The sequence below is a fragment of the Emys orbicularis genome, chromosome 6 (genome assembly GCF_028017835.1).
Source record: "Emys orbicularis isolate rEmyOrb1 chromosome 6, rEmyOrb1.hap1, whole genome shotgun sequence".
NCBI lineage: Eukaryota > Metazoa > Chordata > Testudines > Emydidae > Emys > Emys orbicularis.
Window position 1 is genome coordinate 20,676,492 of NC_088688.1, and position 23,227 is coordinate 20,699,718.

The 23,227-nt window shown below is 42.2% G+C and overlaps 1 protein-coding gene across 1 annotated transcript in view; it reads left to right on the forward strand.

The window, feature by feature from the left end:
* Positions 1-20,734, forward strand: part of ONECUT2 (one cut homeobox 2) — a 42,424-nt gene extending 21,690 nt beyond the window's left edge. Inside the window, exon 2 of the mRNA XM_065406892.1 lies at positions 20,448-20,734. Within this exon, the coding sequence (XP_065262964.1) occupies positions 20,448-20,734 (287 nt within the window). The remainder of the gene's footprint in view (positions 1-20,447) is intronic.
* Positions 20,735-23,227: the final 2,493 nt, after the last annotated feature.

Consider the following 23,227-nt stretch of genomic DNA (forward strand, 5'->3'; position numbering starts at 1 on the left):
TCACTTGATGATTACCTGTTCTGTTCATTCCCTCTGAAGCACCTGGCACTGGCCACTGTTAGAAGCCAGTATACTGGACTAGATGGACCACTGGTCTGACCCAGTATGGCTAGTCTTATGGTCTAAAAAAGGAACATATCAGATGAGGATATGAAAAGTGCCCCTCTGTGAAATGTTCTATACTGTTAAATAGTCTTCCAAGAGACATGGTTAAAGCTCCCTTGCTTCATTTATGTAACATTAGAGATGGAATGAGGAGGGGTTCAGAATTGGATTAGGTTTATGTTGGAGTTTGTATTTAAAGAAGAAACAGCAAGGGCTGTGTGCACCCATTACATCCTTCTGCAGTTGACTGGGCAGTAAGGAAGACAGGAAGGGATGCAGACTAGGCAAACCCATATCCAAGGTAGACTTAACAGGGGGAATATGCTGCATCTTGTAAAGGCTGATGCAGTTCCCTCCCCACCGAGCAAACAGAGGGATTGTGCCTCAGAGCTGCTCCGGAGGCAGTGCCTCTCCATGCTTTCCCTTACTCAGCTCACATGCTTATACGCTTTCCTGAATCAGGCCTAATATATGATGCATCTTGCCATAGGCAGACTTTATTGTGGTTATACTAATGTGTGTGGTTTTGAGTTGAAGCTTTATTTTATTCAAAATCAAAACAAAAGAGAACCAACAAGATGTGCATATGTCAAAGCTAAGTAGCCACACGATCTTATGGTTGTAGCCCTAGACTGGTCTCAAGACTCTCATCCCTTTCTCCTCATTTGCTGCGTCATGGCTAAAATCTAAATTGTGAACTCTTTAGTGCAGGGCCCTGTCTTTTGTTTTCTATGCAAGGTGCACATTTAGTGCACAGGATAGCTACACAGAGAGACAGAATTAAGGTTGCAGAGGCAACCATAAATCTAGCTTTCCCTAACTTTCAAGTGCTTGACTTTGCAATTTAAATAACGTTCCTTTAACATAGTGTTTTGGTGTGCAGTTATTATAACCAAAGGTAACTTTTGGGTGAGCTCAATAATATCTGATGTTAAAGTACACTAACGCTTTGCTATAATATTTTTGCTTCTACATTCAAATAACACTGTAAATTCGTAGTACTCAATGGTGGCCTATGCCAAGCCTGTTTCATTAAAGATTTTTCACACTAATTACCTCAGCTTTCCAGTTAATATATTTTTTACGACTCATTAATCACTTACGCTTTTTACACATATGGTCACCTTGTTGCAATGCATGCAAGAGTTGATGACATTTCTTATCCACGAATAAGGGCTCCACTGTGCAAAACATTGAGCTTAACATTGACACACGTGCTTAACTTTACATGCCTTGGCCCCCAGTGTCCACCACTGAAGTTAACTGGAGTTTTTCCATTGACTTAAATGAAGTGGGAGCAAACCCTTTGAGTAGTTCCATTTAAATCACTGGGACTATTAATGAGCTTAAAGTTAAGTTTGTATTGCTTCATCAGGCCCAGAATGCTCAGTACCTTGCAGGACTGAGCCCAATGTCATTAGGCATTAGTGTCATTAAGACTGGCTAGCCGGGTCCCTGAGCCTGCTCATTGACTTAGGAGGACTGCTCCCGCTCCCATTAGTGACTTCACCTAGTGGAAGAAGATAAGCTCTGAACAACTCTGCTTGGTGTGGCAAAGGCTGTCCCATGCTGAGCACAAAGCAGATCACACTAAGGGGAGCTGGTTCTGTGCATACCCTTCAGATATGAGAGGGAAGTCAGACTGAAGGAGACAAATGGGGCCTAAAGGCCAAACTAAGAATGTGATCCCCAGGAGAGATACTCCTTCTCTTATAAGTCTGCCTTTGTGTAAATTCTGGATTGTTCCTAGCTAGGATAAAGCTAGGAGTCAGACAGCCACTTTTCTATCCTTCAGAAGTGCCAAGATAAAAATCACCTAGAAAGCAGATATCCATTGCACATAACGAAACATGAAGGTGATTGCAGTGTACAAAAAATGTGAACAGCTCTATCAAAAGTCAGGTCTAACCATCTCAGAAAGGGGCAGCTCAGAAAGGTGCTTTAATCCAGCATATGTAAATAAATAGAAATCAAGACTTACAAAATAAAATAACAATAATAAACACAATGAAACTGAATTTTTCCCCATGAATACTATATATTCAAAATTACATATGTCATACATATTCCCTTGTTTGTTTGTTTGTTTGTTTGTTTGTAAAGAAAATCCCAGTCCAATCTCATTTTTCAGGGTCTTTTTTTTTTTAATAAAATAAGTTTCCACAGTAAAATATATTGCACAATGCAGACTTATTTTATGTAGAATTTACAGAACAATTGTTCTGATTTTCTCTTTTTTTGTGGGTCATTGCAAATAGATTAAAATGGATTTCTCGGTGATGATAGTTGTTTTTTTTTTAATAAGAAGATATTCCATCAGAAACTCTTGGGCTCAGTTCTGATCTAATTCAAATTGGTTTAAACCAGGAGTGAATCTATTGAAGTCATATTTAGATTGTAAGCTCTTGAAGGCAGGGATTCTCTACTTCTTTGTGTTTGTAGAGCATGTAACCCAATCAGGCTCCAGACTTTGATCCCCAGGCACTACTGCAATAAGAATGATTAATAATAGTAATCACTAATAACTGGAGTTACAGTAGTATAAAACCAGTGTGAGTGAGACCAGTCATGCCTTAAAGTTTCAGACATGTATGTTTTATATTTTCAGTGAATCATTTTACTGGTTCTCTAATCAGTTTTATGGTTGTGACAAAAACATCCCCAAAACAGAGAAGTCTAACTTATATTCATTGACAACTGTGGGCTTCATCTTAGACATTAGCATCTAAATAGAACATCCAGGTGCCACTAAAAGTGTCTCATCAGAATGTAAAATGGACATTTAGGTTTCTAAATAAACATAAGTGCCCTCATATGAAACGTGGATGTTATAATTAGCTTCCCAATTGAGTTTGGAATTTCCAAGTTGCCACCACTAGTATTATTTTGTTATAGTGTATTCCTGGGGCTAGATTCACAAAGGGATTTAGGCATCTAGAAAATCTCTGGGATTCACAAAGCCTGAGTTAGATGCCTAGGTTCCCTGTACAATGAATGGGGATAGACAGGTGCCTAAGAAAGCTGACAGAGGTAAACATGCAATGACCTAATTTAGCCTTGGTGTAAGCTGGTGCAGCTACACTGGAGTAAATGGAACCTTAGGACATGTCTGGATTTCAGTCATGGACCAGATCTAAAGCACTAAAAGATGTTGTCTGGAATTTGAGGGTGGAGAATGAATGATTTAAAAACCACTGGTTTTCCCTGCTAATGTGGTAAGGGCTCATAGGAGGAACCTGGTTTGCCATCTGTTCCCCCAATGACCACTGAGCTCTCTCATCCCCTCACCAAGCCAGCTTTCTGAACCGCTTTAGATAGCCAATGGGAGAGACCAAAGAAAGGGGTATGTGCTAAGCCCTGCCCCTCTCAGGGAGATGGACACTGGGTTGCAGAGGGGCACTTATCTTCACTTGGGATTCACAGTTGTGAACCCTCTCCTGGAGTCAGACACCTAAACGTTAACAGCAGCAGCAGGATGTACAGTTAGGTGGCTCTGAGCATACGGACATGATTCGGCCCTGCAAGCAAGTTAGGCAGGGAAGCGCCTATCTTCCCCCAGTTCATGAATCTCGCTGGGGCTAAGGTATCTGGATGCTTAGAGTAAGGCAGCCGTGCACTTGCTCAGAGGCAGAGACATAGCCTCTAGGGAACCTTGTGTGCAATAACTTAGGGGCTAAGTGAGTTTAGGTGCCTACAGGGCTAGGTGGCTGCCGAGAGTGGGGTTTGTCAACGCCAGTGGTGCCTAAGTCTGGGACACAAAAACCTAAAATAGCAGTTAGGCTTTTAAGTGCCTTTGTGAATTTAGCCCCTGCAAAAATAATTTATGTCACATTGCCAGAGGTTGGTGGGGAAGGGAAACAGTGTCTAGCCACTTGCTCCGGCTTTTTACATGTACCTCTGGCGGGGCTCACTCACTTGCGTCAGTGCGGAAGGTTGACACTATCTTTGGCTCCAGCCCCTCCTACCAACCACCTCCCTCCGGCCCCAGGTTGTCGGGTTCTCGGTCCTCGGCCAAGTCACCTAATTTCACACCCCTTCCGGGGTATCATAAATCCAGCCAAAACTCAATAGTTCCTCTACCCTCTTGTCTTCTCTATTCACAGATCCTATCTCGGGGCTTCCTTTGCAATAGCCTGCACTGCCCCTGTTGTCTCTGTGTACCCCAACTGAAGGAACAATAATCCACACCGTGTAGAGTCAAGCACAGGAGTTTATTACGCACAGTGCTGGCGGAGTGTCCCTTTGCTTATCAGGCTCAGAGACACTGCAAAACAATGAATTACTACAGATTATATATGGTGTTCATTGCGTGGAGAGAAGTGACGGGGATGGGTTTTCCCTAGCCCCTGGATAGGTTCTAGCAGCAAGACAAGATAAGCACAATAAGCCAATGGTCTAAAAGATTACAGAATGGTTCCGCCCAAGGCTCAAATTAACATATTGCTGACACACAGGTAATTACCCCCAAACTGTGTCTATTAAAGTGTATAGGTTAAATCCTAATTTTGGGGTCCAGGGGAATGAGGTAGCAGCTCTCCCGGTTGACCAACAGGTACATTCCTGGAGATTTAAAATGAAAAAGGCAGTAATTAGTACTTAACAATAACAATTGTTTATAAGTTTACCTTTGCATTTCTGTGGGCTAGGATTGGCATACATCTGTGAGGGGAGGGTGTCATAACTCATGTCAATTATATTGGGCCTCTCCCTGAACTCTGTCTGGGATCTGAGGGGTATTGTACCACTATCTCCTCCCTGCATTAGGGAGTAACCATCAGGCCTTTCTCAGCGCTTCATGTGTCTATAAGGATGCCCAATTACATTCGGAGTTATGCTGACTCCGCTCACTGACTTGAAACACACAAGGTTATCTGTTTAACCCGGCTTCCTCTTAGCTATGTATTGTTCTCTGTTAGCCAGCCCCCATAGCCCAAGCCAAGCTGTGGACTCCGGGCCTATATGAAAAGTCCTCAGGAGAAACTATAGTTAAGATCTTACATCCATAGCTAATGGATTCTGACCCTTCACCAACCCTGGGCTCCGCTCAATCAGACACACCTGTCTCCTCCTCTGTCATCTCTCTCTCAACTGAGCTCCTTCCTCTCCGGCCAGGCGCCAATTAGCTACTCACCTCCCCAGGTTCAGGTTCCTAATTGGGTGTATTCACTAGCAGACCCTATCTCAAGGCTTCTCTTGCAGGAGCCTATGCTGGCCCTGGAGTGTGCTGCCCCATTGCCTCTGTCTGTGTACCCTAACCCTGGGCTTCTCTCAACGAGACACACACCTGTCTCCTCTGCCATCTCTTTGTCTCAACTGAACTCCATCAGTCTACTTATTATGGCTTAGCAGTGTCCCCTCTGGCTGGGAGCCAATTAGCTACTCACCTCCATAGGTGCAGAGCATGAGTAATTGGGTGCATTCGCTAGCCTTGCGGATGATGGGGGTTAAGCCTCATGACAGTACCATAGGGCAGGATGGCCCCATATGACATTTCTTTTCCTTTCTTTCAAGCTCCAGCAGCTTCTGCTTCTGAGAAAAATCTTTGTGCATTGACAGGCTTTCTGTATTGTTATTAAAGTTGATAACTCTGTGAAGAATTTCACCACATCTATGAGAGGCACACCATGTTGTTTTTCTTAATGATGCTCATATTTGGCTGTTCCAGGGAAGTGCCTCATAAAGGCATTACGTTCTTCTTGTTTCCTGTGTTCTTCTCTTAAGTCTGGGCGGATGACTAAAGGAGAGTGATCTGAAGATGGACATTGAACTGACGGTGGAGTGACTTATTGCAACAAGACATTTGTTCCAAAAAAAAGTTTTATTGAATGTCAGCTGCACCTATCACATTTGCCAGTCAGAGACAAACTGGGTCCTTGACAGAATAATTCTTGATACTTTCTCCTCCACAAACCCTTTGTCTGCATTTTCTGTTTGGATTATAAGCTTTTCTGAAGAGGGACTCTGTTTTTCTATGTGTATGTACCATACTTAGCACAGTAGGGCCCTCATCTTAATGGAGGCCTCTAGGCGCTGCTATAATAAAATAATAACAGTAACAACGATGAGGAGGAGGAGGAAGAGAAGTATCTATTTTTGTCATTGTGCTTTCATCTTTCTTACATTTCTAGGTTGTTGAACAAATTGGGACTTTTTGATATTACTGAAGAAAAGTGACATACAATTTTCCCTGTAAACTAGTGCTGGTATATAGTGCCGGTATTTTGTATTGCTTCAGACAAAATGGCATTTGCCTTAATTCCAGTCATACATGTACTCTCCTAACTCTTTACATCTAGAGTTGTGTAGTGAATAGTTTCTATGGATAATTCTTGCTTTGTAGATTGTGCACAAGCAATTTGTTGTGAATATTCAGTACTCAAAATTTGAATTATTTTGATTAGTTTTGACTGGATATATAGCCACATGATATGTTTCTGCTGGAAAAAATATAGCTCTTAGAATCAAGTTTCTGGTGCACATATATATGTTCCAGAATTCAAAACAAATTGTAACATTCTTCATTATTTGCTTTAAATTCACTTTTTCCACAAATATTCCTGCCAGCCAACCCATTCACTAGAATATTTATAGAAAAGGGGCATGGGCAAAACTGATTCATTTAAAAATCTGAACAAATATTAGAGAAAAAGTATTTTGCACTATATGTCCAGTTCTAATTACAACTCCAGAATGTATCATGTGATACATATACAGTAAACTAGTCTCTAAAGGTGCCCTGGAATACGTAATATAATATAGTAAAATTCTCAATGCCGGGTGGTCTGGCTGACTCAGAAGGTGGGTAGTAGAGTAGGAAGATTTTCATCTCTACATTATCAGTTTGCATCCAGTCCTCGGTGATAGTGACCAAAAGTCATTACCATTGTAAAGCCATCCAGTGGCCCAGATGGAATGACTTGGTGGTCTCAGTCTAGATTTACTGGACACAGGTGCCTCATCACAAAATCACCACTGCAAATGATACTAACTGGCAGCCTTTTTGGCAAGCTCTGTAGAGAGGCCAAGGATGGAATGAGCTTGGAACAAGAACTACCCTCGCACTCCTAGACTTCATCCCACCAGGTCAGGTGCAGTGAGGGGAAGTTTGTACTGTTGTTCATAGTTAGTTACGGTACCTGTTCAGTTGATAAACAGAAGTCTTCATCCTTCAGGCAGCTTTCATGAACACTACATTCACTTATAAAAGTAATATATTCGGAGCAAAGCTATGTAATGGCTGCTGTATCTTTCAGAAAGGAAAAAATGAGAGCTTTATTGTGCTGTCACTGAGTCCTAGATCCAGCAAAGCACTTTAGCACATGCTTCACTTCTAGCCTGGGAGTCGTCTCACTGAAGTCAATGGAATTAAATCTGAACTTGTGTGTAAGTGCTTTACTGGATCAGGGTTTAACACCAGTTTAACTCCATTGACTTCACCAGAGTTTCTCTGGGTTTGCAGCGGTGCAAGTGACATCTGTGTCAGAACCGGAGTCTTCGGCCAAATTTTGATACAATTACACCTGTGAAAAGCTGGAGTAACTATGAAGATTATTCTAAATTTTAACCACTGTAATTGAGATCAGAATCTGTCTCTCTATAGTGGAAAAATATATCTTTTAATCAATGAAGGTTGATTAAAAATACATAACTGCACAGCTTGCTAGACTGGTTCCATTTGCTCCTATCTCACCCTCACTTCTCAGACTGAACTGCAGACTTCCCATTTTGATTCTGCATTCCAGCTCCTTAATATCTAAAGTGACATTATAAGAATGCAATCATGACAAACTCTTTGGGTTTTTTTAATTCTGTTGATCTTTTTTTTAAAGTTCTGCTACTTTCAGATCCCATTATTTAGTTTTTTGTTATCTAAATCAAACCCACTGTCCTTATTTAGGAAGGATGGTCCTTCTTTTACAGAAAAATGTTGAGGGCCTGATTCACCACTGTTCTGCTACCATTTTATGCTAGTGTAACTCCATTGAAGTCAATGGTATTATGCATGTGTAAAACTGGAGTAACACAGTGGTGAGTCAGGCTATGACCTTTTTCAAAGTGTTCCTATAGAAGCTTCTATTTTATCCAGTGCAGTCTAGTGCAAAGAAAGATGCCTCTGCATTTCTTGCTCCAAATGTCTACAGTTAAAGCTCACAGTTGTTGCCAACTACCTATTAACTCCAGTACATAAAATCAAGACTTTTCTAAAATCTTGGTCCTCTCCCTCCTTAAAAATGAGTCTCGCTCTGTAGGCAATACAATAACTGTATCTCACAAGAGAGTTCCCACTCTATTTTTTCTTTCTGATAAATGCACATCAAGGAAAAACATTTGCCTTTATGGTTCCTTTTCAAGAGCAAACTTAACAGTTCAAGAAAAGTATTTACTGAATGCATTGAGAAGCACGTAGCTTTGCATTATTTATTATTAAATACCAATAACTGTAATACACAGAATGTCTTTGGACATAAATTAGTGATGTTAGAAAATATCATAGTCCTCCCAATGTCCCAAACCCTATTACAAACTGCAGTGAATATGTAAGAGCTCATCACATTCCTTGCCTTTCATTGGCATATCATTGAATTGGATTTGAGACAAAAGACTAAGTAAAATACAATAGGGAAAAATCAAGTGTGACTACATTAAAACCTTCTTTTTCTCTCAGACATATAACAAAACATTATCTTGGATAGCATTATCTGGTAGCTTAAGAGTGGAATAAGAGCTTGGGGGTACAGAAGAGACCTCTCAGGGGGAAAGAGCTTGAGTTTGAAAGAGAGTTTATAGAGAGCTCCAGCGGGAATAAGGAGAGAGTTTAGAAGCAGGGAATTCATAGGTGGCAGAACTTGTGGGGAAGAGAATGATCAGGACAGGGGTGGCCAACCTGAGCCTGAGAAGGAGCCAGAATTTACCAATGTACGTTGCCAAAGAGCCACAGTAATACGTCAGTAGCCCCCCATCAGCTCCCCCACCCGCTCCCAGCGCCTCCCACCCACCGGCAGCCCTGCCGATCAGCGCCTCCCTTCTCGCACCTCCCGATCAGCTGTTTCGTGGCATGCAGGAGGCTGGGGGGGGGAGGAGCGAGGGTACTGCAGGCTCAGGGAAGGGGGTGGAGTGGGGGCAGGGCCTGTGGCAGAGCCAGGGGTTGAGCAGTGAGCACCCCCTGGCACATTCGAAAGTTGGTGCCTGTAGCTCCAGCCCCGGAGTCGGTGCCTATACAAGGAGCCGCATTTAACTTCTGAAGAGCCACATGTGGCTCCGGAGCCACAGGTTGGCCACCCCTGGATCAGGAGGAGAACTAAGGAGTGGGCTGGAGATTAGACAAGTGGAAAACTTGTGGGCTAGCACTGGGAGAAGTTGAGGGAAGGAGAGATCATGGAGAAGTCTTGGTGAGGGATGAGAGAGCTCAGTGGTCATTGGGGGAACAGATGGCAAACCAGGTTCCTCCTATGAGCCATTACCATATTAGCAGGGAAAACCAGTAGTTTTTAAATCATACATTCTCCACCCTTAAATTCCAGACAACGTCTCTTAGTGCTTTAGATCTAGTCCATGACTGAAATCCAGACATGTCCTAAGGTTCCGTTTACTCCAGTGTAGCTGCACCAGCTTACACCAAGGCTGAATTAGGTCATTGCATGTTTACCTCTGTCAGAGACTTCAGAATGCTTTTTTCCCTTTCTGGACTTCCTGTTGATTGGAGGAAAAGGTTGTCTTGTAGCAAAATTATCACAATGAAATCTTCTGTTTTCATTGGGCCTGATTCTCCCCAGATTTACACCAGTATGAATCAGGAGTAATCCACTGAAACCTTTGTATTACACCAGTGTAAAACCAGTGTGAGATCAGAATCAGGACCATTGTGTTTCCAAAGTAATATCACAGGAAAAGTTGTGTTTATGTAAAAAAATAGTGTAAAATGTTTTGGGATATGGTTTGCATTAAATGTGCCATACAAAATATAGTTTTGTACCATATCACACAAGAGAATTCATGCAAAATATCACATGATGCTCAGGAAGAAAATGATGGCGGAAGATAGAGGGAGAGAAAAAGGGACAAAACTAAGAGGAAGAACTAAGGAAAGAAGAGGTGAGAAAAGAAAAACATGGAGAGAAGGTACAGTCAGAATGGAGAAAAATAGAGAGAGAGAGCAAGAAAGAGAGGAGGAAAAAAACCAGTTGGACAAGTGGAGAGAGAAATAATAGAAGAAAGAAATTAACCTGAAATAAAAATTAAGGAAAAATTTAGATAGTGAGATGACATGACAAATGGAAAAAGGAAGAAGCGTTATAAAATATAAAAAGCAACAGGAGAGAACAGGCTGCAGCCAAGTGTATGGAGGCAGTGACATGCTGTCAACATTTTAATAAAGGGCTCATTTAAAAAAATTTGGTCACTCTTCATCATGCATGAGACATTTCCTGAACTAAATACTGGAATATGCTCCCCAGCACAAAACCCCCGAAAACAAACAAAAAACACCATCAATTACATACTTTCCCCTCTTGCTCTACTCTCCACTCCTTGCCCCAAATACATTAGTTCAATAGGACTTGGTTATTTGGAGTTGCGGGGAAGGGGGGGGAAATTTGTGAAAAAATTATTTCTGTCCCACAAATCCATAGTTTCCATAATCTTCCCCCACCAAAGTAAAAGTCATTAGTTCCCAAACCAAGGTTAAAAAGAAGTTACAATAATAATACAAAAAGGAACCTGGGGGAAGCAGAGATGTAAAACGATAAGACAGTGGAGAAATAAGATCTGGAAATATAATGGAAATTAGATAAATGAGGGTAGGGGACATTTATTTTTATCATAAATAGAAGAAAGAGCTTTGTTTTATTTGTTGTGATAATTAGAGAAGGCCAAAGCTACACCATTCAGATCCAACCTGAGCTTTTCCAAAGTTTGGGGGTGTGTGGATCTGGAGTTCTGATTCATCCCTTTATAGTCAGAGTCATGAAATTCTGGATCCAGGTCTAAACTTTCCCAGGGCTTGCGGTATTTAGATTTAGGGATATAGTTTAGTCCTGTTATGGAAAAAGAGGCCAGTGGGAAAACTCAGGTGGGGCGCTGAATCCCAATCAGAACTTGCCCAGAGCTCATGACCGTTGAGAGAAAGGACTGTTTTGTGATCAGGCACAGCACTAGGCCTCAAGAGATCAGGATTTAATTCCTGGCTTTGCTACAAACTTCCTTTTTGACCTTGTGCAAGACACCTGGGCCCGGATTTTCAAAAGCGCTCAGCACCCAGCTGCTACCATTGTGACACTTACACCCTAGATTTCCAAATGATCGCAACCCACCATCTGCTGAACTCTTTTGCAGTTCTGGCGCTCTCTGTGGGTGCGGAGCTCTTTTTGAAATTCTGGTCTTTAGTCTCTCTGGGCCTCCATTACTCATCTGAAAATGGAAATGATAATACTTCCCTTCTCTTTTGTCTATTAAATGTGTAAGCTCTTCGAGGCAAGGCAGTCTCGTGCTTTGTATATGTACCGTGCCTAGCACAACAGGACTCCAACTTTTGTTGACTATTGTAATACAAATAATAATAACCTGGGGGTTTGGTTCAGGCCCATCTCTAGTACCAGAATAATATAATAATAACATTACACATTTAAATGGTCTTTTCCAGCCAAAAGCACTGTCCAAATTCTGGACAAAATCCTCCTTTTGTTATTAGTGGCCACATACCGGAGGAGGACAAAGGGAATTGGCTTTGCTGTAGGTCTCAGAGCCACCCTCCTGAGGTAAGGTAGGGTGACTCATTGTGACCAGGGGGCTACATGCTATAGTGCATGTTACCTCTGCTCTGAAATGGAAATATATGTGCTCCCACTCAGGTATGTGCTGCATCATGTGCAAAAAGGGTTAAGAAATCATGGCTTCAAACCAGCAGAATATACCCCGAGGGTCTATGGATCACCAGCAGGCTTGTTATAGTAAGGTCTCCTCCTAGCACTCAAAAGCTCCAGGAAAGTGTCCTGCATTAGTGGATTGTCAGAGAGGCACTCTCTGAGCACCCTTTCCCCACTAGTCTATCCCTGTTACAAAAGTGCTGCATCTCTTACATGCCGTCAACTCTGGAGCAGGAGGGTGGATAGCAAGTGTTGCCCTGACTTTGCTTAATTTTAGTTAATCTCTCCTCCTGGACATGCGTAGGGTCCATATACAGTTATGGGTCCACTATGACTTACACTGAAGTCTCGGTTGCTGCATGAAAGGGAATCATGCCACATGCACTAGTTTTCTTTCCTGATGCTTATGCCATAAAAGGAATTCCCACTTAAAGTCTCTGAGTAATGCATTCACTATCCCCGCATTTGACGTGTCAGCTGTCATTCTGGCATAATGAAGAGCTCGGTGAAGCTCAAAAGCTCGTCATTTCCGCCAACAGAAGTTGGTCCAATTAAAAATATTACCACACCTAGCTTGTCACTCTGGCATAAGGAAGGACAGAATTGTGACCATTCCTTTCCTTATTGCTCAGCATAGACTAAGAGCACGGCAGGTCACAGCATGGGGCGTGAGAGCAGCCCCCTGCATGCCCAATCCTCATTCAGCAGAGGTGGGCAGGAGTGGCCGGGCAGGGAAGGGAGGAAAATCAGAGAGGCAATAGTGACTCTGAATTACAATCTAATCCAAAAATACAGGTAGAGACAAAGAATTGCATTTCACAGGACCTGACTCTGATCTTACACTCAGTGTAAAAGCGGAGTAACTCCACTGAAGTTAATTGTGTTATATTGGTATAAAACTGGTGTAAGTCAGGGGTGGCCAACCTGAGCCTGAGAAGGAGCCAGAATTTACCAATGTACATTGCCAAAGAGCCACAGTAATACATCAGCAGCCCCCCATTAGCTCCCCCGCCCCGTTCCCAGCGCCTCCCACCCACCGGCAGCCCTGCCGATCAGCACCTCCCCCTCCCTCCCCACACCTCCCAATCAGCTGTTTCATGGCGTGCAGGAGGCTGTGGGGGGGAGGGGGGAAGGAGCGAGGGCACTGCAGGCTAAGGGGAGAGGATGGGAAAGGGTAGAGTGGGGGCAGGGCCTGTGGCAGAGCCAGGGGTTGAGAAGTGAGCATTCATCAGCACATTGGAAAGTTGGTGCCTGTAGCTCAGCCCTGGAGCCTATACAAGGAGCCGCATAGTAACTTCTGAAGAGACGCATGTGGCTCCGGAGCCACAGGTTGGCCACCCCTGAATTAAGTGCACACCTTCTTGCACAAATCCAAAGAAATATTTTGATGTGCAGAAATGATCTTGTCAGTGGAATCCCAGCTCTGTACCCAAATGAGCAATCAAGCGTGCAGCTGTGCCTTATTGCAACGGGTGCAGGTGGACGCACTTCCCTGAACGTCAATTTAGTTTATACCCCTTTCCATCTGGCAGACGAGCCAAATTCTGTTCTCAGTTCCAGAGATGCTAAATTTTCAAACGTAGGTGCCTAAAGTTAGGTTAGCTCCAATAGCACATCTGCAAATCCGATCACTTACCTAATAGGAATATTTTGGTCTTAGCGTGTTACCTAAGCATGTCAAAACATGGATTTTGTGCAGATACCTCTATCAGTCTAGTTTTAGCCTTGGACACATTATGAAGATGACATTGGTTTTTCTGCTAGAAGTTCTCCTCCTGCTAATGGATAAAAAATCAGCTATCTATACTGAACTTTTTAAGATCCATTAGCAGCCTTTGATGTAATTGATGTGTTGACCCACCCACCCTCATGAATTCTGACAGGTGTGGATGGAATTGCTCTTGGGTGGCTTCCTCCTTTCCTTTGTGAGATGGGTAATGGGCAGTGTGAGGTAATTACACTCCCTCACCCCAGGCTCCCTTGTGTAGGATCCTGCACAGGGGCACTGGAACAATTTGTATAGTGGGGGTGCTGAGAGCCATTGAACCAAACTGTAAACCCTGTGTATAATGGAAACCACTTAAAGCCAGAGGGAGCAGCAGCACCCCTAGCACCTCTAGTTCCAGCACCTATTATCCTGAATACGTCTATTCTGTCACCTCTGCAGTTCACAGTTTATATAAGGCTGCTGGGGAGATTGGTCATGCCTGACCAACCTGATTACCTTCTATGATGAGATAACTGGCTCTGTGAATATGGGGAAAGCAGTGGACGTGATATATCTTGATTTTGGCAAAGCTTTTGATACAGTCTCCCACAGTATTCTTACCAGCAAGTTAAAGAAGTATGGATTGGATGAATGGACTATAAGGTGGATAGCAACAGAGGGTCCTGTGGCACCTTTAAGACTAACAGAAGTCTTCTGTTAGTCTTAAAGGTGCCACAGGACCCTCTGTTGCTTTTTACAGATTCAGACTAATACGGCTACCCCTCTGATACTATAAGGTGGATAGAAAGCTGGCTAGATTGTCGGGCTCAATGGGTAGTGATCAATGGCTCCATGTCTAGTTGGCAGCCGGTATCAAGCATAGTGCCCCCGTGGTCGGTCCTGGGGCCGGTTTTGTTCAACATCTTTATTAATGATCTGGATGATGGGATGGATTGCACCCTCACCATGTTCGCGGATTACACTAAGCTGGGGGGAGAGGTAGATATGCTAGAAGATAGGGATATGGTCCAGAGTGACCTAGACAAATTGGAAGATTGGGCCAAAAGAAATCTGATGAGGTTCAACAAGGACAAATGCAGAGTCCTGCACTTAGGACAGAAGAATCCCATGCACCACTACAGGCTGGGGACCGACTGGCTAAGCAGCAGTTCTGCAGAAAAGAACCTGGGGATTACAGTGGATGAGAAGCTGGATATGAGTCATCAGTGTGCCCTTGTTGCCAAGAAGACTAATGGCATATTGGGCTGCATTAGTAGGAGCACAGCCAGCAGATCGAGGGAAGTGATTATTTCCCTCTACTCGGCACTGGTGAGGCCAGATCTGTAGTATTGCATCCAGTTTTGGGCCCCCCACTACATAAAGGATGTGGACAAATTGGAGAGAGTCCAACGGAGGGCAATGAAAATGATCAGGGGGCTGGGGCACATGACTTACAAGGAGAGGCTGAGGGAACTGGGCTTGTTTAGTCTGCAGAAGAGAAGAGTGAGGGGCGATTTGATAGCAGCCTTCAACTACCTGAAGGGGGGGGTTCCAAAGGGGATGGAGCTCGGCTGTTCTCAGTGGTGGTCGATGACAGAACAGGGAGCAATGGTCTCAAGTTGCAGTGGGGGAGGTCTAGGTTGGATATTAGGAAACACTATTTCACTAGGAGGGTGATGAAGCACTGGAATGGGTTGCCTAGGGGAGGAGGTGGAATCTTCATCCTTGGAAGTTTTTAAGGCCCGGCTTGACAAAGCCCTGGCTGGGATGATTTAGTTGGTTTTGATCCTTCTTTGAGCAGGGGGTTGGACTAGATGACTTCCTGAGGTCTCTTCCAACCCTAATCTTCTATGACTCTGTGATTATGAGATGTTTTGAGCTGCAGTACCATCACTATACTGTAGTCAGTTGGAGTTAATGGAATTGCATCCACCTACACCTGTTTGAATAGGGCACATTATACACCTGATTGCTCAGTTGGGTGCACAACTGGGATTGCGCTGTGGAGCTCATTTGTGCACATGACAATATTTAATTGGGTTTGTGCATGAACGTTCATTTCCATTTACGTTGCTGACCGTGGTCCTGTTAGGAGGCTCCCCCATTCCCCACTTAGGCTGCAGAGGGAGTTTAGCCCGTCAGAAGAGTCAGATGCTTTGGAGGCTGCTTCCATCCCCCTCTAATCGTCCCAGACAAGCAGGTGCTTCAATGACTCCCTATGGAAAGCCTCATAGACTAGTCACAGGCAGTATCTCTAGCTTAGTCTGCACAAGGAGAAGTTCCAAATGCTTTCCTATGGGGCCCCAAGTCTGTAATCACCCTGTGCTTGGGCACAGTCGTGGGCCATCCAGAGAGCTGTGGACGGGCCATGTACGAGGTGGCAGAACATATATCCAGAACAGCCTATATGCACTGTTGTGGTGTACAGAATCCAGTCCATCCTGCACGCAGGACACAGGGCAGGTCTGCAGCCCCAGGCTGAAACCGGAGCCATGACACCTGGGCACCCCCTTCTCCTCTCACTTACACCAGTGTAAAATAGGAGTAACTATTGAAGTCAATGGAGTTTTGCTACTGTAAAACTGGTATCAGAGGAGAAGCAACCCCCCCCCCCAGCTCTCCTCAGCCTGATGCTATTCTGTATTCTGCTCTATGAATAGCAAGCATGGAGCTAGTCATATGGAGTTCCTCAGCTATCTCACTCCACATTTGCCTTATCCAGTACAGTGGAAACACTGATTCCACTGACTTGGGGCCTGCTATGGCCCTTAGGTCTATGATGGAATTTTGTCACTAAACAGCTGATCCACCCTAACAAATGACATTGTAAAAGCCTTCTAGGGTTCCATATTCATTGTAATATGTGGGCCAAATTATGTCATCAGCCACACCTCTGCCACCCATTATCTTCAGATTGTGCCCTCAGCGACACCTGTGCAACCCCATTAGCCTTAAATTAATCTGAGGGCATCAGTTGGCCTGAAGAACCTGTGATGAGTTTCAAGCAAACCAGCTCTAAACAGGGTTTTGTTGAGCCTCATAGCATAATTTGGATTTTAAACTAACCATAAAACCTGTTTCTTTACTGGGTGTGAATCAAATAACTAGTTTATCTGTTACAGATAGAAGGGGGAGTTGGGAATGGTGTCTCTTCTCATGTTGCTAGGAGGCTGGGGTTGGGCTAGAGAGAGGTTCCCTTGCGGAGCATAGTGGGGTGGTGATTTAAGAAGGAAATGTTAATTCCTAATAGGGCTGGTTGGAAAACAATTCCATTTTGAAAAAAAAAAAGGTATATGAAATGGGAGGCTATCACAGATACTCTACCCCCAAGTGTGCATACACTTGTTGTAGATTTTTTAGCAATAGCAAAAAATGCCAGGAAGGGGTTATCTCATGTTTTCTCTTCTAACTGCGATTTACAGTAATCCATAGAAGCTTGAAACTGAAATCTGGTTTCATATTACAAAAATTTGCCTTCTGTCACACACAAATTGATTTGTTATTGTAGGGTTGCTCATGAATTTGGAGCACCTGCTCTTGATCTTTCCTGTTTCATAAGAAGATCATTGAAGCATTTGGGATTTTGAGGGGGAGGTTTGAACTGACATACCTAGCTCAATCATGCAAGGTGCTGAGCTTTCTGGTCCTAATCCAGCAAAGAATTTAAGCATGTGTTTAATTTTAACAGTGTGATTAGCATCATTGCTTTCCATGGGATGAGTCATGTATTTAAAACTAAGAATGTGCTTAAGTGCTTTGCTGGATCAGGGCCAGAGTGTTCAGCACCTTGCAGGATCAAAGCCAGAAAGAATTGCATAGAGTTTGTAGACAGACAGAGGAGAAGAAAAGGTGAGTGACATTTCGGGCCTACTGACCTTGACAGTGTCCCTTTAAATTGTTGATCAAAAAATATTATTTTGAGACTGATTGAATCAAGGTTTTAAAGGGCATGCTAATAATTCTCTATCTAATGTAGCTATCTCGGGGTTCTTCATAATGCTCAGCATCATAGAATGCAAGCACTGCGTCTAGATCACCTCATACTGCACAAATAAATAAATAAGAAGGATATTGCATCATGAAACGTACTTTTTAAATAGGGGGGTTAGTTCTAACTGAATTTTCTTGGTTTTGTGTTTTTAATATTAAATAATTAACATATAATCTGCATATCATTTGAGGGATTTATAATTTGATATGGGGAACTGGGGGTTTTTTTGTTTGGAGTTTTTTGGGTTTTGGTTGATTGGTTTTGTTTGGTTTTTGTGGAGAGTTTGGACTAGGCTAGTCCAAAATAAAATTGCTGAATTCTAGGTCTGCTTTCCATTTGAATAATATTAAAAGACTGGGTTGACCTCTATGTCTCATTCATGCTACACATTCCCAGTAGCAATGCAGGAACTTCAAAAGGTTCAGAAGTTTAGCTCATGGTCTGATAAACATCAAGACTTTTGATTCTTAGCTGAACTCTATTGGAACATCTCAAGTCTGCAAAATGTGCCTGGAAATCTCAAGAGAATAAACGTGCTTGACAGCTTTCTGGTACTTCTTGTCCCCAGTTGGGCTATAAATAGCACCACAACTCTTGGGATGTTTCAGCAGCTCTTTTCCTGGTTGTAGCAGGTGCAGATATGGATGAAAATGACAAATAACAGGAGATGTGGAGAAAAGTACCCAGACAGTTCTAAATTTCAAAAAAGGTTTAATTCGGCTGAAGTTTGGGGTAAAAGTTTGCATTGCTAGTTATAATTTTATTCCAAACCACTTCACCCCTTCCAGATTTGCATCTACTACAAGAGCTTTAAATGGTGTGAATGAGTAATTTGTAAAAAAGTAATAATACTTTGCACTCCTATAGGGCCTTCCTTGTGAGGATCTCAAAGTGCCTTAGAAACATTAATGAATTAAGTCTCCCAACACCACTGTTAACTAGGTATTCCTTGTCCCCATTCTACAGAATGGGAAGCTGAGGCCCAAAGAGATTAAATGGTTTGCCCAAGGGCACACAAGAAGTCTGTGGCAGAGCTGGGACTGGAACACAGCTCTTCAGAGGCCTAGTCCTGGCCTGTCCTCTACAATGCTTCCTCTCCTTTTCCACATTTCAAGTTAGGAACACAGGTGTCTGACAGCATTTGGGGCCAAACCATCCTCTCTCATGACAACACACAGGAAGAGAAAAGCTAGGGGAAATTAAATAGAGGGCGGAGCACAGAGAGCCAGAATTTTAAAGGTATTTCAGTGGGTAAAGATGCGATAGGTGCCAAGGGGGATTTTCACACTAGGAATTCTATGGGAGTTAGACACCTAAGTGCTTTTGAAAATCCCACTAGGCCTCCATCTGCATCTTTAGGCACCAAAATACCTTTAAAAATCTGGCCCAGACGTCATAGTTCAAGGCATAGGAATTGGACATAATCCTCTTTCCAAACATATGTCCTGAGATCTATGGGGGGAAGTTCCATAGATTTTTAGGGGATTTTTGCAGACAGTCTCCTTTCCATGCTAAACTGTGAGCGTCCCTTCCTAACCTTGGTGAGTCCATGCCTTTCTGCTCCCCCTTCAAGGTATGCAGCAGGAATTAACGCTGGAACTGTCAGCATTCACTCCCTCCGGAATTTCCCATGGAAATTACGTTGATTTGCTGGCAGATAATAGTGTAGAGGGCTGTTGGCTAGATTCAAACTGCTACCATGCTGACATATCCTTTCAATCCACAGAGCTCCAGATGGATGGTGTCTGTGTGGTGAGGCTTTGTAAGAAGGGGGGTGGGAGTGGATTATGTTGGTTCAGCTCTCTACCTTCTCCTGTATGTTTACATAGCAGATTTTCATGCCTTCACCTCACCACTGTAGTGCAGTGCCTTTTGCAGTTTACTGGAGTGCATATGTAATTTTAGGTCTAAGAAAAGGCTCTTTGCCTCAACATGCCAATGGAGTACATGCTCTGCATGCATATAATAGTCATTTCCATTTTGTATTTATTCTGTGCATGGATCCACTTCCTAAATGGTTTACTTGACATAATGGAATAACAGCCTCCACAATTTCATTCGCAAAATAAAATCTGAGCCTGTTGTGTGTTATAAGAGCACCCAAAAAGTATCTGAAAACAGTGAAGCTTTCTGTTAGCTACTGGGAAAGACGAGACAGATATGGTTTGAATTTTCTTTTCTAGGCTGAAATTTTGTATTCTACATGTCAGATCATGAAGCAAAATTTATGGGGGAGTTATATGTTTCTTAAAGGGGGCCATTTATAATAGGAATAGACCTAAAAGCCTACCATTTTTAAAGAGTATAATGATTTTGGGAGCCTTCATTTTTGGATGACACCCTGAGGGTGCCTGATTTTCAGTGGTTGGGTGCTCCGCACCTAGAATTGGAGTAACTCAAAATCAGTAGTCACTTTTGAAAAATCAGGCCTTTCAGCTGTGGTTGGGACCAAAGTCACCCCCATCTAATTCCTCCTCGAAAGCTTTTTCAAGTACTAATTGTTTACTCAGTATTCATTCAGATCATTGATCTCTTTGGCTTTACTGCCCACACTAGGCATATCAGTGACTCACATTCTTAAGAGATGAACCTGAGAACGGTGGTTATTGACAGCACTGCAATTTGCACAATAAAGTTTAACAGTTTACATCCACTGTACAGCTTTATCAATGTTTTCAATGTATCACCAGCTCAGTTTATTGGTACTTATGCATACATTGATTCTTTCTCTCTCTCTCTCTCTCTCTCTCTTTTTTTTTTTTTTTTCTTCTGGTTCCCCAAGCATGCAAACGCAAAGAACAAGAACCGAATAAAGACAGGAACAATTCCCAGAAGAAATCTCGTCTGGTTTTCACCGATCTCCAGCGCAGAACACTTTTTGCCATCTTCAAAGAGAACAAACGTCCATCCAAAGAAATGCAGATCACCATCTCCCAACAGCTGGGCTTGGAACTTACCACTGTCAGTAACTTCTTCATGAACGCTAGGAGACGCAGCCTTGAGAAATGGCAGGATGATTTGAGTACAGGGGGATCCTCTTCAGCCTCCAGCACTTGTACCAAAGCATGATTGAAGAAAGGAATCTAAATTAGGCACAACTCAACCATAAAAAAGAGAAAAAAAGAATGAAAGGAAAGAAAAAGTATGGATTCTGAGTGGGGCCCTTCACTGGTGATTTGAAAGCACAATTCTCTTGGAAAGTAATTCTAGTCTAGTTGTAAACATAGGACACTTTTTTAATGGCTATTTAGTCAGTTTTAGAAGGCGCAAATCACAAATTAATCTCTTTCTATATAGTATTACATTCAAGACAGGCTAAGCATATCCAAAATATAAGTGGGTCATTCATGACATAAATTTTTCCTGAGAGCCAATGAAGACTTAAACTATGGATCAGCATTTAAGGCGATGGGAGAACTGCAGGATTGCCCAGAGTTGGTAGCTAAACAGAAATGCAAACATGTCTGACCTACTTTGTTTTCCAAATGCTTAGGCTTGCCACACCACAAAATACCAAAGCTCACAACCATAACATGACAACATGAGAACTGAGCACAAATCTTAAAAGATGGAAATTGAAAAATCCAAGAACCTGTTTTGTAATCTCAGGCATTGTTTTGTTTAGATGTTTTAGAAAAAAAATGGATCCAATTTTATGTTTTGGGTTTATTTTTTAAACTTATCAGTGAACACTCACATGGTCTTGGATCACTAAAATTCAGTTCACTTGAGCTCAAAGTATCAAGCACAAAGACAATAGATACAGAAATAGAACGGTTCTGGACTTGCTACATCTGTTCTTTCAAGACACTCTAATTTATGAAGTTGTTAATGAAAAGTATGTGACCACACAAGCTTCAAGCACATTTTGCTGTTTGTCACAAATTCTGTGTTTGTACATAATGCAGATGCACACTCAGGAGGTCAATTTAACTGCTACAGTGCATGGAGCAAACACAACACTTTGAGAGAGCTAGATTTCCTTAGGTCATCAATATGTCCTTTTTAGTTATTAGCATGTAGTTTCTCCTTATCATTTCATTGTTACTGAACTCTATTTAGGTGGGGTTTTTTTTAAATTGATGCATTCTGTATTAGAGTTCCTTGGTATTTTCTTAGCAGAAAAAAAGCATCTACTTTCAGGATGTCACTGACCATTTAGATGTGCTGCATATGACTTAAATATGACATCAAAATCTATCACATCTCCATTACCAATTCATTTAACGAGAAGAGAACACAGTACACCAAAGATGCAGTATATTGCAAGCCAAAGACATTTATAACTTGCCATTTATTTTCATCATCATCATAGTATTGTGATTATTTTAGAAATCAGAAAGCCTTGCAAACTCCAAAAAAAGTACAACTCTATCATTTTAGTTTTGCTGTACAATTGAGCAGAAAGTGGATGCTGACAAAATTAGCAAAGTCGTGAGTGGAGTAGCAGAGCTAACAGGGCCATACTAGCTGCAGTTACAGTAGTCTTCAAAGAGCATAAACAATCCTTATCACTGAAATTGTTATGGTCACTTGATGTGCATATTTACCAGTGAATGGCCCCTTTTGAAACACCAATTGAGTGTTCAAAAGCAAGCCAAACGCTGTAATGATTCTTTAAAGACACTTGAGACTTTTTTATGTACTACTTAATCGAAACCAAAGAAACTTTTTCTGCACCTACTTCTTCTGCAACAAACTGTTCCATTTTAATAAAATAAAATAAAATAAAAAAACCAAGGAAGCACGTCAGGAAACAAAAACAACACAACACACTGTGTTTTGACAGACATCTTGGACATTTTAGGAAGCAGATTTCAAAGAAAGGGTTGACAAGAATGAAAACAAAGTAAAGCCAATGTGAGTGCTGCTTCATCTGACAACTCAGTAATCTTAAAGTTGAAGATTGTCTTTAATTTGTGCCTATGCAGTTTTTTCAAAAGAACAAGGAACAGAGCAACCGAAACCTCAACAGCTACAATACCAAAGATGAGGATTTCTCACAACTTTTGTTTCAGTTCATTATCTCCTCTTGCACGGCTAAAATGCTTATAGCACCATTGATCTGTGTAAAGGTAATCAATTCTGTTTCTTTGAGCAACAAAAAGGGTGGTTTTTAATTTTTTTTTTTTTTCTGTTTCTCCCCCCACATGGAATCTTTCAAGGATTCCATGGACTCCAAGTATAAGGTGTTGGGATACTAAACTAATCTGTCTTCTCTGTCCATAAGAGTATGTGGGAAAATGTGTCAATTGAATATTATTTGTTTTTTTTAACAGGTAGAATTGTTCTCTTGTATGTTCAGAGCTTTAAACAACCATCCCATATGGGAAAAAATGCTTAACTGACCAGATCCTCTTCCACTTCCCCTTAAATGAATCTCACAAGATAGGTACTGAAATACTTCATTGTAAATACTGAATATCACTAGAGATGAGCCTGAGTCACAAAGATCAGATCTAGAATTCAAACTGGATCAGAGCTTCCAGTAGTTCAGGTGGTTTGCATTCATTGTTCTGGTTTGAACCATTATACTTCCAAATAATGAAATTCGGATCCAGG